The sequence below is a fragment of the Strix uralensis genome, chromosome Z, assembly GCF_047716275.1.
Source record: "Strix uralensis isolate ZFMK-TIS-50842 chromosome Z, bStrUra1, whole genome shotgun sequence".
Taxonomy (NCBI): domain Eukaryota; kingdom Metazoa; phylum Chordata; class Aves; order Strigiformes; family Strigidae; genus Strix; species Strix uralensis.
In genome coordinates this window covers 28233739-28246796 of record NC_134012.1, presented here as the reverse complement: position 1 = coordinate 28246796, position 13058 = coordinate 28233739, and the positions used below count along the sequence as shown (strand labels likewise).

Below are 13058 nucleotides of genomic sequence, written 5' to 3'. Positions count from 1 at the left end.
GATGGTGTGGGCCTTTTTTATGTGCTTATCAGACTGTGTTCATCTTACATGCCCCATGGAACACAGCAGGCTTATATACAACAATAATGTGTTTAAAATAAAGATCACACAGATTTTCCCTTGTATACAGTAAAATGAAGGGAAGTTCTCCTGGAAATGCACGTGAGCCTTGTATTTCATATATTGGCTGAGGTAACACAGGAAAAAATATTTTAGTGCCTTTATCCTTCTTCTCCAGCACACGACTTGCCATCTTTCAACCACACTGACAATCTTCTTAATAAAGGTGGTGCAGAACAGGAATTCTCATGCACAGAAATGTCAGAGAGATGCTTTGGTTCCAGCTCTACTTCTGTCGTACTCTGCAGGAGTTGATACTGTTTCCATGGTAGAAAACCAACAGTGTCATGAAACTGCCTGTGTAAGTATTATTAGCAGTCATAGTAGCCTCCTGGATAAACTTTTCTTTCCCACATTGCAAAGAAAAAAAAAAAAAAATCAACAGAAAACAGACAGACACAAATCCCTTTCCATGCTAACCTACAATGTAGTACGTCCTGTAATGTTTCAAAACATTTCCCCTTCTTAGAGGATCTCCACTCCCACTTTCTTATAAGCATTACTTTTAGTTACAAATAAGAGAAAACAATTAAAACAGAAAATCCTGATAAACCCAGGTAAGTGGATCAGCTTTACAATACATACATGCAATGCAAGATGTATTTTCAACATAACAGCTGTGGCAGGCTATGCAACTCATATACCTAACATCAGGACACTAGAGAGCCAACACTACTTTCTGCATGTCTGCTTCCAGACAGGCTTTTTGCTGGTGCAGGAATTTTCGAAAGAACCTTTAGAATGCCTCTGGATATAGTGAAATTGACCTTTAAGGTGAATTTGAGTCAAATCCTGAGATAAAATAGCCTTTTCTCCTTCAACACATAAAGAGTACAACATTCAAGGTTCTAAGTAGTTAACTGTTCACGTTATATTTCAGTCTATTTCCAATACTATCTACTAAGATAGAATGCTTTGAGCTGTTGGCAAGAAACTGGTTGAAAGATAGGGAGATTCTTCTAATATTCTTTTCTTGCAAGAATAGCAATGAAAGCCTTTCTCCCAATACTAAGTGAAAAATAGATCTACATAGGGTGTGGACTAAGTCAGTTCTTTCCATTTCTGAATCTGACTGGATTTATCTATCTATTTCAGAAATACTGGGGGGGGGGGGGGCCCTAAGGTTGATATATGCATTCTGTTTGTAAAAGAAACTTTTTCCCTTTTTTTAAATAGAAAGGCTTTTAAAATCCAAACACTTATCCCTTTAATGTTGGCAACATGAAAAAAGAAAAGATCAGTGCTGAAGGAAAGTCTTCCAACTTTTTCTGATTTTATATGCAGTGCCTAAAAAATTCTTGTCCAGTTTCTGCCAAGCTTAAAAGAAAGCATATACAAAAGGACAGATGAACTATGAAAAGCAGATGACTGAAAAGGCCTGTATTACAGGAAGAAATCTTTCTGAATGCTTTTCAGAGTTGTATCTTTATTGATGGTTCTCCCCCACTTTGCAGCACAGTTACACTGACTGAGCACATCTACCTGAATGAGATGTGGTTACAGGATTAGGCTTGTTGAAATTTGGCTCTGGGCTCCAAAATGTAGTTGCTAGTTATTTTCTCCAAAGATTCCTATAGCTCATACTCTGACAAACCATGGACAGACAATGCCAACAGAGAAACCCTGAAAGATGACAGGGAAAGTAAGCACATGTGCCACTCTGTGCAGAGATGAGTGAATGCTGGAGCCAGAAGAGCAGTGTGAAGTCTCTAAGACCACAACACTTACATCTGACAGCACTGGCTTGGATAGTGACCAACAGTTCTTCCCATGAAGCAGAAACACACACTGGCCACCATAATGCAATAGCATTCATTAAACACAGATACTGCTGTCATTTATGTGCAAATTACTGAAAGATTCTAATGAGGTAAAATCTCTCTGGTGCTCCCCTTCCTTGTGTCTCCCAACCTGCCAAAGAGCAGTCCAGATCTTTTGCAAATGAAGTTATTCTGGATTGCTCAGCTGAGGCAGGTGTCCAAACTGGTAAAACATACCATTCTGGCTATGAAGTGTATTTTTCTCTCAGATGCTTGCACCACTTCTCAGTATAATTTCAAAACATAACTACTGCATAACTTGAGTAATAGGCAGATATTTCTGACTCAATTTATTTTCATACCTCTTTTTTTTCAAACCCATATATTTCTCTGGAGGGAGTGAAAGCCAACAGCTGATGAACTGATGAAGTCTATGTCAGCTACAGCCTTAGAACAATGAAAATGTCTCAAAGGAAGAATTAAATACGTTGTAGGATTGTGTCTACATCTCTTCTCCTTTTTCCATTTGTGCTGGAACAAGTTAATGATATGCATTACATCCAGTAGATTTATATACAGAAACAAAATATCATATTAGTGGGAATGAATGTCATGCAAAGTATATTTCAGGAGTAAATTTTTTTTTTTGTACATTGTGATCATCTATTACAAGCAATACTCTAACTGAACATTTTCAGCTGCTAAACTGCTTGCTTGGCAAGAAAGTATCAAAAACTGCAACTTCTGCATCCACAGAACAGACAAGCAGCTGGAAGCCGTGCAGGTGAAACTTATTTTGCATGTGATGTTGGACTAACTACTGATAGACTGGCATTATAAGGGATAAGCACAATTTCATAGATATGGAGACCGCTATAGTCTCAAAATGATTTAATGGCCAAAATCAGGCCTCAAAACTGTAACTTGCTACCACGAAAGGTGTACAGCATATCTAAGAATAACTTCTAACAGTTTGCTATTGTCCCATTTCGTGATTATAATCAAGTACCAACCCCAGGTAATAAATCCTGAAATCTGCAGCAATAACTCCATTTCCAAAAAAGCAATTATCAATCAAGGAAAGACAATGAAAAAACCTAGGTAGATTACGCAAGAATTTGCAGAGCACATGCACATACAAACATTTACATGTTACAGACAGCATATATACTTTTTTCTACACAGTGGGTCATGGGTTTAATGCAATTAAAAATCCTCCTGAGGAATCTCAACATAAAACTTCTACAATTGCTTTCAAACACATTGAAAATCTTTGCTGGCATAAAACCTGCATACAGAATCAGCAGAGTTACCTCACCACAAAACCTCTCTCCATTATGCTGTTTCCATCATACCAAAAACACCCTGACGTGTGAAATAGTGACATCTCAGTGAGACAGGACAAAGTAAAGTGAACTGCAGGTCTTTGATCTCACTGAAAGTGCTCTGCATTCTGATTAGAATTTCTTCTGGGATCCTAGGAGATGAAAGAGTTTCTTAAAGTCTGACAGTTAACTAACAGAGGGGGGGGGAGGTATTCAGAAGAGAACAAAAAGAGGAGCACTGAAAGCGCATGACATCATGCCTCAAAATGGCCTTTACCATCTTACTGACAAGTTCCACAATGTAGCATAGCAGTTTTCACACAGCTATTCTTGAGAGCTCAAGATCCTCTGTGAAGACAGTATGGCTGGAGATCCACTGCTTTGAACAGATGGAAAGTTGAAACAGGTCTAAATACAATACATATATTGTATTTCGGGACCCTAAATGCATTATGGTAATGCTCCAGAAGACTACTTTTTGAAACCATGTTCTGCCTGACACACTACAAGGAAAGACTCCAGTCTACAAAGCTTACAATTACAAGTTCTGGCACTCCCATTTTCAGGAAAACCCCACACAGCAAGCATGGAAATGCCATTTAGTTCCCTGTGATTCTTCCCACAATTTGCCCTTTTGTACAAGGAACATCTCTCAACCTTGCAGGGGCCTTGGAACTGACTACCCTTCACCTCTGACTGCCAGAGGCACCCAACATTAGGGAGAGACATCAGAACCACCACCTTATACTCTATAAGGGGGAAAAACACAGGGCTTTGGGAGCATTCTGCTTGTTTATGTTCAAGCAAATGCACATACAGACAACTTACCAGGCCATGTACATGCCATTTGCTCATAATGAATTTGTATACCTTAGAAGACATAAAAAAGCTTTTTGCTGCTTTTCTCTTTTTTAGAAGCTTACGCTCCTTACATAAGGCACAAAAATTGTGCTTTGAACTGTTTCTCATTAAACCAGAAAAAGAGATTTCTTGTCAAAGCTTCTCTGTTTCTTAACTCTCCCTCTCTATCACCTCCTTTATGTCTCATGGCGTGGCCACTTTTGCTGTACTTTTTCTGTGTCAAACATCATCCCAGCTGCAAAGAGATATCGTTATAAACACGTCCTTCATTTGAACTCCAGCCTAAGTGCAAAATGTAAAGAACAATAAAAGGGGCCTTTGCGGATACCAACCACATCTCCTATTTCCTGAAGCTAGCACACTTATTTTCATTTGAAAGGGAAGCTGGTGTTATAATTGGGATTTTTACATTTTCACATGAATTACAGACTTCTCTACACTGTTTCACTACCTGCATATAAATGCATTTTGAGAATAGTTTCACAGATCATGCTGGAAAGAAGTCTCCTGGAAAACTGATGCTAACATCACCAAAAGATTAAGCATTTTGCAACACCAAAACAAAGCAGCATTACAAGCAAAATTCCAACCAAAGCAAGTCTGACGAGACACGTGACACATCAGTACCTCTCTATTCTCTCCACACAAACTACTAAATCTGTATCAATTACAAATGATCATATTTGATGTGCACATAACTATACTCTCACCAGCTGCAGGAGAATTATTTCTTAGAGAAACAGTAAATAACTGTAATTATTTTTGAACTGCAAATTTCTCCTTTAGAAAGTGTTAAGGATAAACCTCTGTATTTTAAACTGATGTACTAACCAGGTACAGATGAAGAGTGCGGAGGATATTTAGATGTTAGAGATTCTCATTCAATTCTCTCCCTCTTACTATGGCATGTTTTCTATGCTTCTAATTTTTTGACACCCTCTCTGAACCTTGTTTTCAAGAAGAAAGAACCTGTAAGATACATTACGTATGAACATCTCACTCTGGCTATCTGGATTTTATCTGTACCATTCTGAGTCTCAGCAACTAAACTACCACTTTCCCCTTGGTGTCAAGGCATTCTAAGGTCTCTTGGCACCCCTTACCCTACAGGGCCCGACTCCATCAGAGAGAACGTAAGTCTGTGTGGCACAATGCATATTATGTACATTCCAATCTTCAAGAATGTTAGCAAAAGGTACTAATAGCAGATCTGTAAAACAAAAATGAGGGCTCACCTTAAACTGGCTTTACTTTCTCCCATTTTCATCTCACCTGTTGCAGGATGGAAAACTCATTTCTGACGACTGATTCTAACAGGCCTAATGAAACCTTGATTAGAAGGAATGAAAGCTCCACTAACCTTCTCTCTGTGAGAGATTCTTCTTCCCCCTTTTATTTTTTTATTACAGGATATTGCTAGTATTAGCAAATTGGGTTTCTCTTGTTTCCATCTTGAAGCTCCGAGGTTGAGGTACTACACCAGTAGTTCCAGAGAATCACAGAGATCTGAAGTCTAACACAGTCATGCACTTACAGCTATGCATATACTTAAAACAGCCATCCAGTAAACTTCTTCATTAAAATAACAATCATTATTACTCACAAATAACAACCTGACATTACTTGTAAACATGCTCTCTCATCCACTTTAACAGGATGAGTTACCTTCTCCATTGGGAAACCTAGCTCTCAAAATACGTGCAACCATCCATAAAAGGACTAATTTATTTTAGTGATTAGCAAGAATTATTGCCTTCTTAAAGTTGATATCGAGATGTATTGACCTGAAGCAAGCAAGCATTCAACCTGACACTAGCAAAAAAGGTAGCCAGTACACTTCACTCAGCACAAAAATAGTTGCAGAAAACCCTAACGACCCATGCATAAGGTGAACTACACAGCTTACCTGGGGAACTTAAAGTACTAAGGGGATAAAAACCAAAACTATACTTCATTTAGCTTTCTGACTTGCTCATTACCACAACATGCCCGTTCTCATTTCTGTTAATTTTAAGGAAACAAGCTTTCTTCAGTCCTACACTTACACAGGCAAATATGCATATAGCCACTTTAGTTAAATTATTACTTATATCAGAAAGAAAAACTGTAAACATAATGCCTTATTGTTTCAGCATCTCTAATGTAAATCATAGCTGGAGTTCGTATTAACTGTTCAGTGGCTCAGACTAATATGCTTGACAGGAGTCAATGCCAGAGGTCCAGAAGGAGGGTAGCCATAGCAAAGGAGAAGTTACCACAAGGGCCCTCAGCCCTTAGCTAGGAATTGTAAGACAAGTAGAGGCACAGTATTTTACAAAAGATAAATCAAAGCCAGTAAGCTGGCAAGCCTTCAAGGTATTTACTTATATGTCTCAAAGTTCATGTCGGGGAGAAAAGATGCTTACTTGTAGAGGTAGTATTCGGCTTGATCCACTTCCTCTCGTGAAGAAATGTTGTCAACAAACTGGTTAAAAAATAAGAAATAAAAGCTTCAGAGGGAGCATTCACAAAGCATATTAGAAACAAATGCCACTTCAATAAATAAAACATATTTGTTTGGCATATTTAGGTGTCTGACAGTACTGGAGGTCTTCAAGGCTTTGCTTGCTCCTAACTCAGGTTTCTTCTAGACTGCTAAAAGTCAAATCTTTTTAAACTGAGACAACTTCCCTCCTCATCTAAGAAATGATATGCAGCTTGAAAACATGGAGACCATCTGAGAATTATGTTCATATAGCTCAGTACCCTATATTTTTGCTGCTCCTCTCTGAATTTTTTGCTCTTTAATCACATCCTTTAATTTAAGAATACATTCAGTTCCTTTATTTTTTCCCAATTTTGACTAAGTCTCAACATGCCTTACTTCTCTTTCTAAAAAGTATTCTTTTCCCCAAAATTTCCCGGTTGTGCCTATTCATACTGTAAATTCTGAAGGAAGGGGGTAACAGCATTTTGTATTTCAGCACACATACAAATAACAGTAAGAAAAAAATTTTCTGCTGTAAAGCACAATTTTCCTCTCATTTAAAAGCTTGTCTACTCCAGGCAATCTTCCAAAATTCCCAGTGCTATCAACTATTTAAATAAAAGCCAAGTTTTCAACCAGACTTTGTCTTATGGTAACAGTGAATCCTGTTTCCCTGTAGGTTTTACTAACATAAGCATAAAGATGCTGGAACACTCCAGAGTCTTCCCAATATAATACCTTTAGCTCAGAATACATAAACAGCATGTTCTCAAGGTCAGTACTTCTCCTTATCCTAAGCATTAGCTAAAAATAATAGTTTCAGCTGACTGGTACTTGTTCTCCAGTTTCTTAACTCTCGTTGCATGCCGTACACATGTAGGTCTCATCTTCTGAGTGTGGCAATAGCATGCCTGCACACTTTATTTGTATTTTAGAAAATAAGAATCTGATGTGAGCTCCTGGTATGGGAAAGTGGGGCTGTTTGACAATCTGAAAATGCCACTTCTCCAGGGAAGAGATCAGCCCAAACCAGGAACGTGAAGGAAAGGAATAAAGCTGATTAAGTAATAAAAGGGAGAGGAAACACCCATTTTGCCCATGGATGCTGTCTCAGAAGCAATGATCAGCAATGCCTGATCTGTATCAATGCTTAATCTTGTAACTGTATAAAATATTCTGTGACTCCTCAGTTAATGGTGCCAATGGTCCTAATTAATGGTTACTGAGGTACCAGGATGGTGACTCAGCTTTTCTGGATAATTTTGAAGATTGAAACTAGGTTGGTTTTTTTTTTAAAAAAAACAAGTGATACAGTCTCCTTCTTCAGTACACTCACACAGGGAACTTAAAAGCACATCTCACACCTCTGCTTTCACTCCCCCTCTCCAGATTAACCCATCTTGAGGATGGAACTGGTTACTAATTCCAGTAAAAATAATGGCTTCACTTATCCCACACTAGCATTTGTCCTGCCTCAGTTTGCTGAGGCAAGGAAAGAAAACTACAGAGGCAAAATATATCCACCTCTGCCTCACTCTGAAAGGAGCCTGGAAGCAGAGGAAGATGCATGCAGACAGGCAGTGTGCTAATTCACTCCATTCCCTTAGCAGCATGGGTTCTTTAGAAAGGGTCTGAGGGAGCAGTGAAGTTCTCACTAAGACAGAAACCACGAAGGCAGGAAATATACATTAGGGAAATACATAGCCCAGTAATGGTGAGGCCTGATTTGTACTGAGAAAAAAATCCCTATTTCTGTTTTAAAGACCCTACAGTCCAGGTACTAACGATGAGTACAAAGTAACAATAAGACAGCTTTACACAGCAATTTAACAGTATAAGAAGACATTTGCAATCTCAAAACTCCCAGCAGAGGCAATACCATTTATCCCCTCTCAGCTCACTTGATTTCATAAGCATTCCACTGTCATTTCCATCACTTTATGACTGGGCTTTATTTCCTTACCCGGGCTATTGTCAAAGAGCTGACAGGCAGCTTTCTTTCATATGTTCTGTCCATTAAGTGGGCTAAGTCAGCTGAAGAAAACAGAAAAAAAGCATGTTTAATCAACTAGCATTACAGGAAAATCTGCAGAGCCATCATATAACCTAAAATGGAACCTCTGTCTACGAAATCAAATTCTCGTTCCTTGTTAACATCTCATTTTGAAACTGTATGAAAACAATACATTCGATTATTGTTAAATACTTCATCAGAAAATAATACATTGAAAGGTTCTCAACATTTTTTTAACTTATTAGAAAGAAGAGGGGAAAAAAGCAAACTACCCTATAATGTATTGAATGAAATCAGTATAACTAACATAACTCATCTAAAAAAACTGAGCAGATGTCCTTAAAATTCACACTTGCTTTCAAGCTTAGCATATGCTGGACAGTGCTTTTGGCATGGGTCTGTCCTTTATTTTAGGGTAAAACAATGAGATACAGAAACTAGCAGTATCATATTGATAAACCGTAGTCACAAACAGCAATCCAAAGAAATCCTGCTAATCAAACTGGGCACTGTGTCAGTACTTTATTAACTTTATAGCATTCTGCTCCAGCAGTCCTATAACAGTATTAATTTGACCATACAGGAACTTCAAGATTCTGAATGTTGAACAAGCAGCGAACCATTGCATTTAATGAATTTAACTGGAAGTTAAATTAATTTAATTTGTAGTTTTAGTTTTGTACTGTTCCTGGAAAATAATGATGACTCAGGAACTGAGTAAGCTGTTTATTGTATACTTAGTCTCAGCCATTTGATTCTTAGCTGAGACATGAACTGATGATATCCAACCTATAATATTTAGAGATTTCAATCATACTCTTTTTTTTCTATTCTCCTGCATTGTCCAGAACCAGGAATCCAACATACTCTCTCCACATCATTAGCACCTTGCTTTATCCTTTGCACCCCAAGACTACAACTCTTGCTAAATCAGCCTCTCTTTTGACATCTCTCAATTAGTCCCATTGCCCATCCTTCAAGAGATGATGGGTTGGCTTAATTTACAATCCATTTTCCAAAAAGGTCATCCAACCTCCACAGCTGTCAGTGAAATGTGAGGTAAGCAAAACTTGCATCATCACATCAGAATTGATTAAGCCTTCCTACTCTGGCAAAGTTGTCAGGGGCAGAAAGCAGCACTGCACCAGTTAACATACTGTGTCTCTGAGGGATGCAGTCCTTGTACATTCTGTCCACAAAACAAGTGATATCACTATTCATCATTTTAAAAACAGACCTGTACTGCCAGTAAATACTGAGGGGTACAGAGCTCTAACAGTACAAAAGGCATTCAATGCTACACTGACCTTATAGGTACTCTCTCAAAATACAACACACATGCAAAGATTTTTGCTGCAGTAAAATGATAGAGTCTTGATTTGGAATAAAATGGTTGACTCTTTGTCTGTACAATGCTGCTGTCTGCCACACAGCAGTATTTCGTGTTTACATAACACCTTTCTTCCTGAGGCATTCTAAGGTGTTCTTCAAAACACAAAAAGAGCATTCATCTCTGGCTGAGGGAAGGCGAGCATTTCATGACCATAAAGACAGAGGGAAATCTGGGGCAAAGTTACTGAGGGAAGTACCAGCTCCTACAAAATACAACACAGGACACTGAGTTGATGTGGTCCACCAAGGCCATGCTATACCAGATAACCACTAAAACACTGGATGAACTTTTTTAATGGTAAAGAAATTTCTGTGGGAATATCCTTTCAAGAAGTGTCTGTATTTGACTCTATACTACCTGTCCCTCCAGCACTCACAAAGGTCATGATGGAGCACGTAGGTAAAGACTTTGGGGGCATTCCCAGTAGTTCTAGAAGCTAGAGTGAGCGGATGCTGCGGTCAAGTCAAATTGTCAGGAACTAAGAACTGGCTAGATCCTTGCCTAAATATACTAAGCCAACTGTCATTCAACATTCTTCAATACGCATTTCAAGATAGCTGGAAAAAAGTACTCACTCTGAAATCTGCTATGTTTTGTGACATAGCAATGTGGACCTGAGACAGACAGCCGCACGGGTTGGGAGTTCATTTATCTATTCCAGAACTATTTTCGCTACCCTCTGAAAACTGGAAGGTGCTACCCAAGACCATTTTTGGGCCATACTCAACCCCTGAGCTTGGCACCTTTGTCTAGGTGTTCATGAAGATGAAGACCCCATTTCGGGAAACACTGAGTGCCTAAATAGAATATAAACCAAATGAATACAGTGTTATGAGTGCAAGATCCCAAGACAGTTAGCCATTTATACACAGGCTGCCTCTGGGAGAGTTCACACACAGGATTTCAATGATTGACCTTTTATGCTGTCTGCAAAGCTGGAACTCCCTATCAGAACTTCAGCATGGAACGCAACATGAAGCACTTATCTATCAGCTCCAGTATAAGAGTCACAATAAAATGAAAGCTGATTAAACATTAAAGAATAGAAGACAAATCAAGTTAATGAGAAATTTAGCTTTGTTTCTGCTGCTGTTTCTGCTGTAGTTTCAAGATAGAGTAATTTGCAGCGACTAGTTACTTCCTCGTTTGTTTTCTGTGAAGAGCACCTAGACCCAGACTTTTTTTCTCATATTCATGAATTGAAATAATTCACCTACCTTTTGTAAACCAAGTTTGCTCCACAAGTTGCTATTCAATAACCAAGATTCAAGCTTCTTCTTAGTTAAAAACATCCCAACAGAAGTACCAGAATGCAAGAATGTGAATGTCCAAGTTTCCTAGCACTGTTGGTAGTAAAACTTGAGCACTCACACTGGCATATAAACCAAATAAATGTTTTAATGGCCAAAGCAAAATTCTATGCACATTCTAACAGATATATGCTTATATGCTGCAAATGCTTTTATCTGGTAGTCATTACCAAGGAGGACACTAGCATATATAAACTGTCATACACATTGCCTAAAAATACATTTCTACAAGATGCAACTTTAAAAAACTTAATAATTTCTCTAAAAACATATTTCTGCATATTGCAGAATCTCATGGATTTAAACAAACTAACAAAACAAACCGTAAGTCTGAGCTGAGGTCATTTAACTTCTGGACACAACTTCACAGTTGTGTCTACAATATTGATATCTGAGATTCCATGTTCACTTTTATTTTCATTTTTTTATAGCAACTCAGTGTCTTATTGCCTGCAACAGGGTGATTCAGGACAATGACTGGGAAAATAGTGACCCTCACCTTCCAAGTCAGTGGTTATGACAACTAATACCAGTTTGGTGGCCTAGGAAATCAACAGTTTCAGTTTGATTCACACTGTGTACCTATCCATAGCACATAGCCACACCAAAAAGTGGAACATTTGGCCACCATGTAAGGTCACTACCCTGTTATGCTTAGAAGTGGTCCATCCCAAACATGGTTGAAAGCCAGTGATGGGGCAGCAACAGGAAAGCGGATACAACTGTGACGCAAAGTTTACCTGTCCTGGGAATGATGGGCAGAGCTAATACCTTAACTTACAGGCTAATATTTCATTTTCTATATAAAGAAAGTCTTGATTAATTTTAAAAATCCAATTAAAATATAAAGGAAGGCCGAGGCAAGTACTCTGCCTTACAAATTTATGTGTTTCATGTTTCTCAGTATTTCCACATCCCTGTCAGTTTCTGGAAAGAACAGCTTTGTACCAAAGAAGGCTTTGAAAAGAAAGTATTCGAGTCTGTAAAGGCAGCACTGCCACCTGGTGTTGCAAATGAGCCATTCTGGGTACCACAAGTTTTTCTAATGGAAAAAGACATTTCCTATCTCACTTGGATTCTTCTATCCCCTGGGATTCTGGTAATTGCTATTCTTCTCATAAAGATGCTTACTGTCACTTAATTTTCCTTGTTAGTGATGAATCAACTGAAACACTAGAGAATCGAAGTCCAGCCATGCCTCCCGTTTTCTTGACACTTAATTTTAATGAGTTCAAATTACTTCAAGACCCGTATCTTCCTACCAGCAAGCAAACTGTAAATTCCAAATTAACACACTTTCAATTCCTACCTTTTTGAACAAATGTGCTTCTGTACACAAAATACAGTCTTTGTTCTTTCCCACACTTTTTTCAGTACTGAAGTTTGCTAAACTCATTCATGTTTGGAATGCTAAACTGAGACTACTTAGAAGAGAATAAAGCATATTTTCTATGGACACAGTAAATGAGTTTGAGTCTGGGAAGGCACCACATCACTAGCAGAGAAATGGAACTGACTTTAAATCAAAAATACTTCTTTTTCCTTTAAAGGTATTCTCACAACATAGTTTTGCAGAATAACAGTTCTGAAACAGTGTTTGAAATACACAAGTAAAAGAGCATCTCCTCAACACAAGGAATTCACTCTAGCTACAATCACCAGTTACTACAGACAAGATACTATGTGCAAGCATACAACTGACAACTACAGAGCAGAAGTCTGCAGGGCTGTCTCCTCTTTGAAAATGCTAATATAGCTGACACCGTGTTAACTTGTTTTCTCTTTTCTGTGAACACAAAATGAAAATG

At 38.3% G+C, this 13058-nt stretch overlaps 1 protein-coding gene across 3 annotated transcripts in view; it reads right to left on the bottom strand.

Annotated features, from left to right (window-relative positions):
• The window catches only part of MRPS27 (mitochondrial ribosomal protein S27), a 47563-nt gene that overhangs the window by 31054 nt on the left and 3451 nt on the right, over positions 1 to 13058 (bottom strand). For all 3 annotated transcript variants that reach the window (XM_074856838.1, XM_074856837.1, XM_074856839.1), the window contains exons 3-4: positions 8497 to 8567; positions 6472 to 6530 (exon numbers count right to left, since the gene is read on the bottom strand). In XM_074856838.1, the coding sequence (XP_074712939.1) occupies positions 6472 to 6530; positions 8497 to 8567 (130 nt within the window). The remainder of the gene's footprint in view (positions 1 to 6471; positions 6531 to 8496; positions 8568 to 13058) is intronic.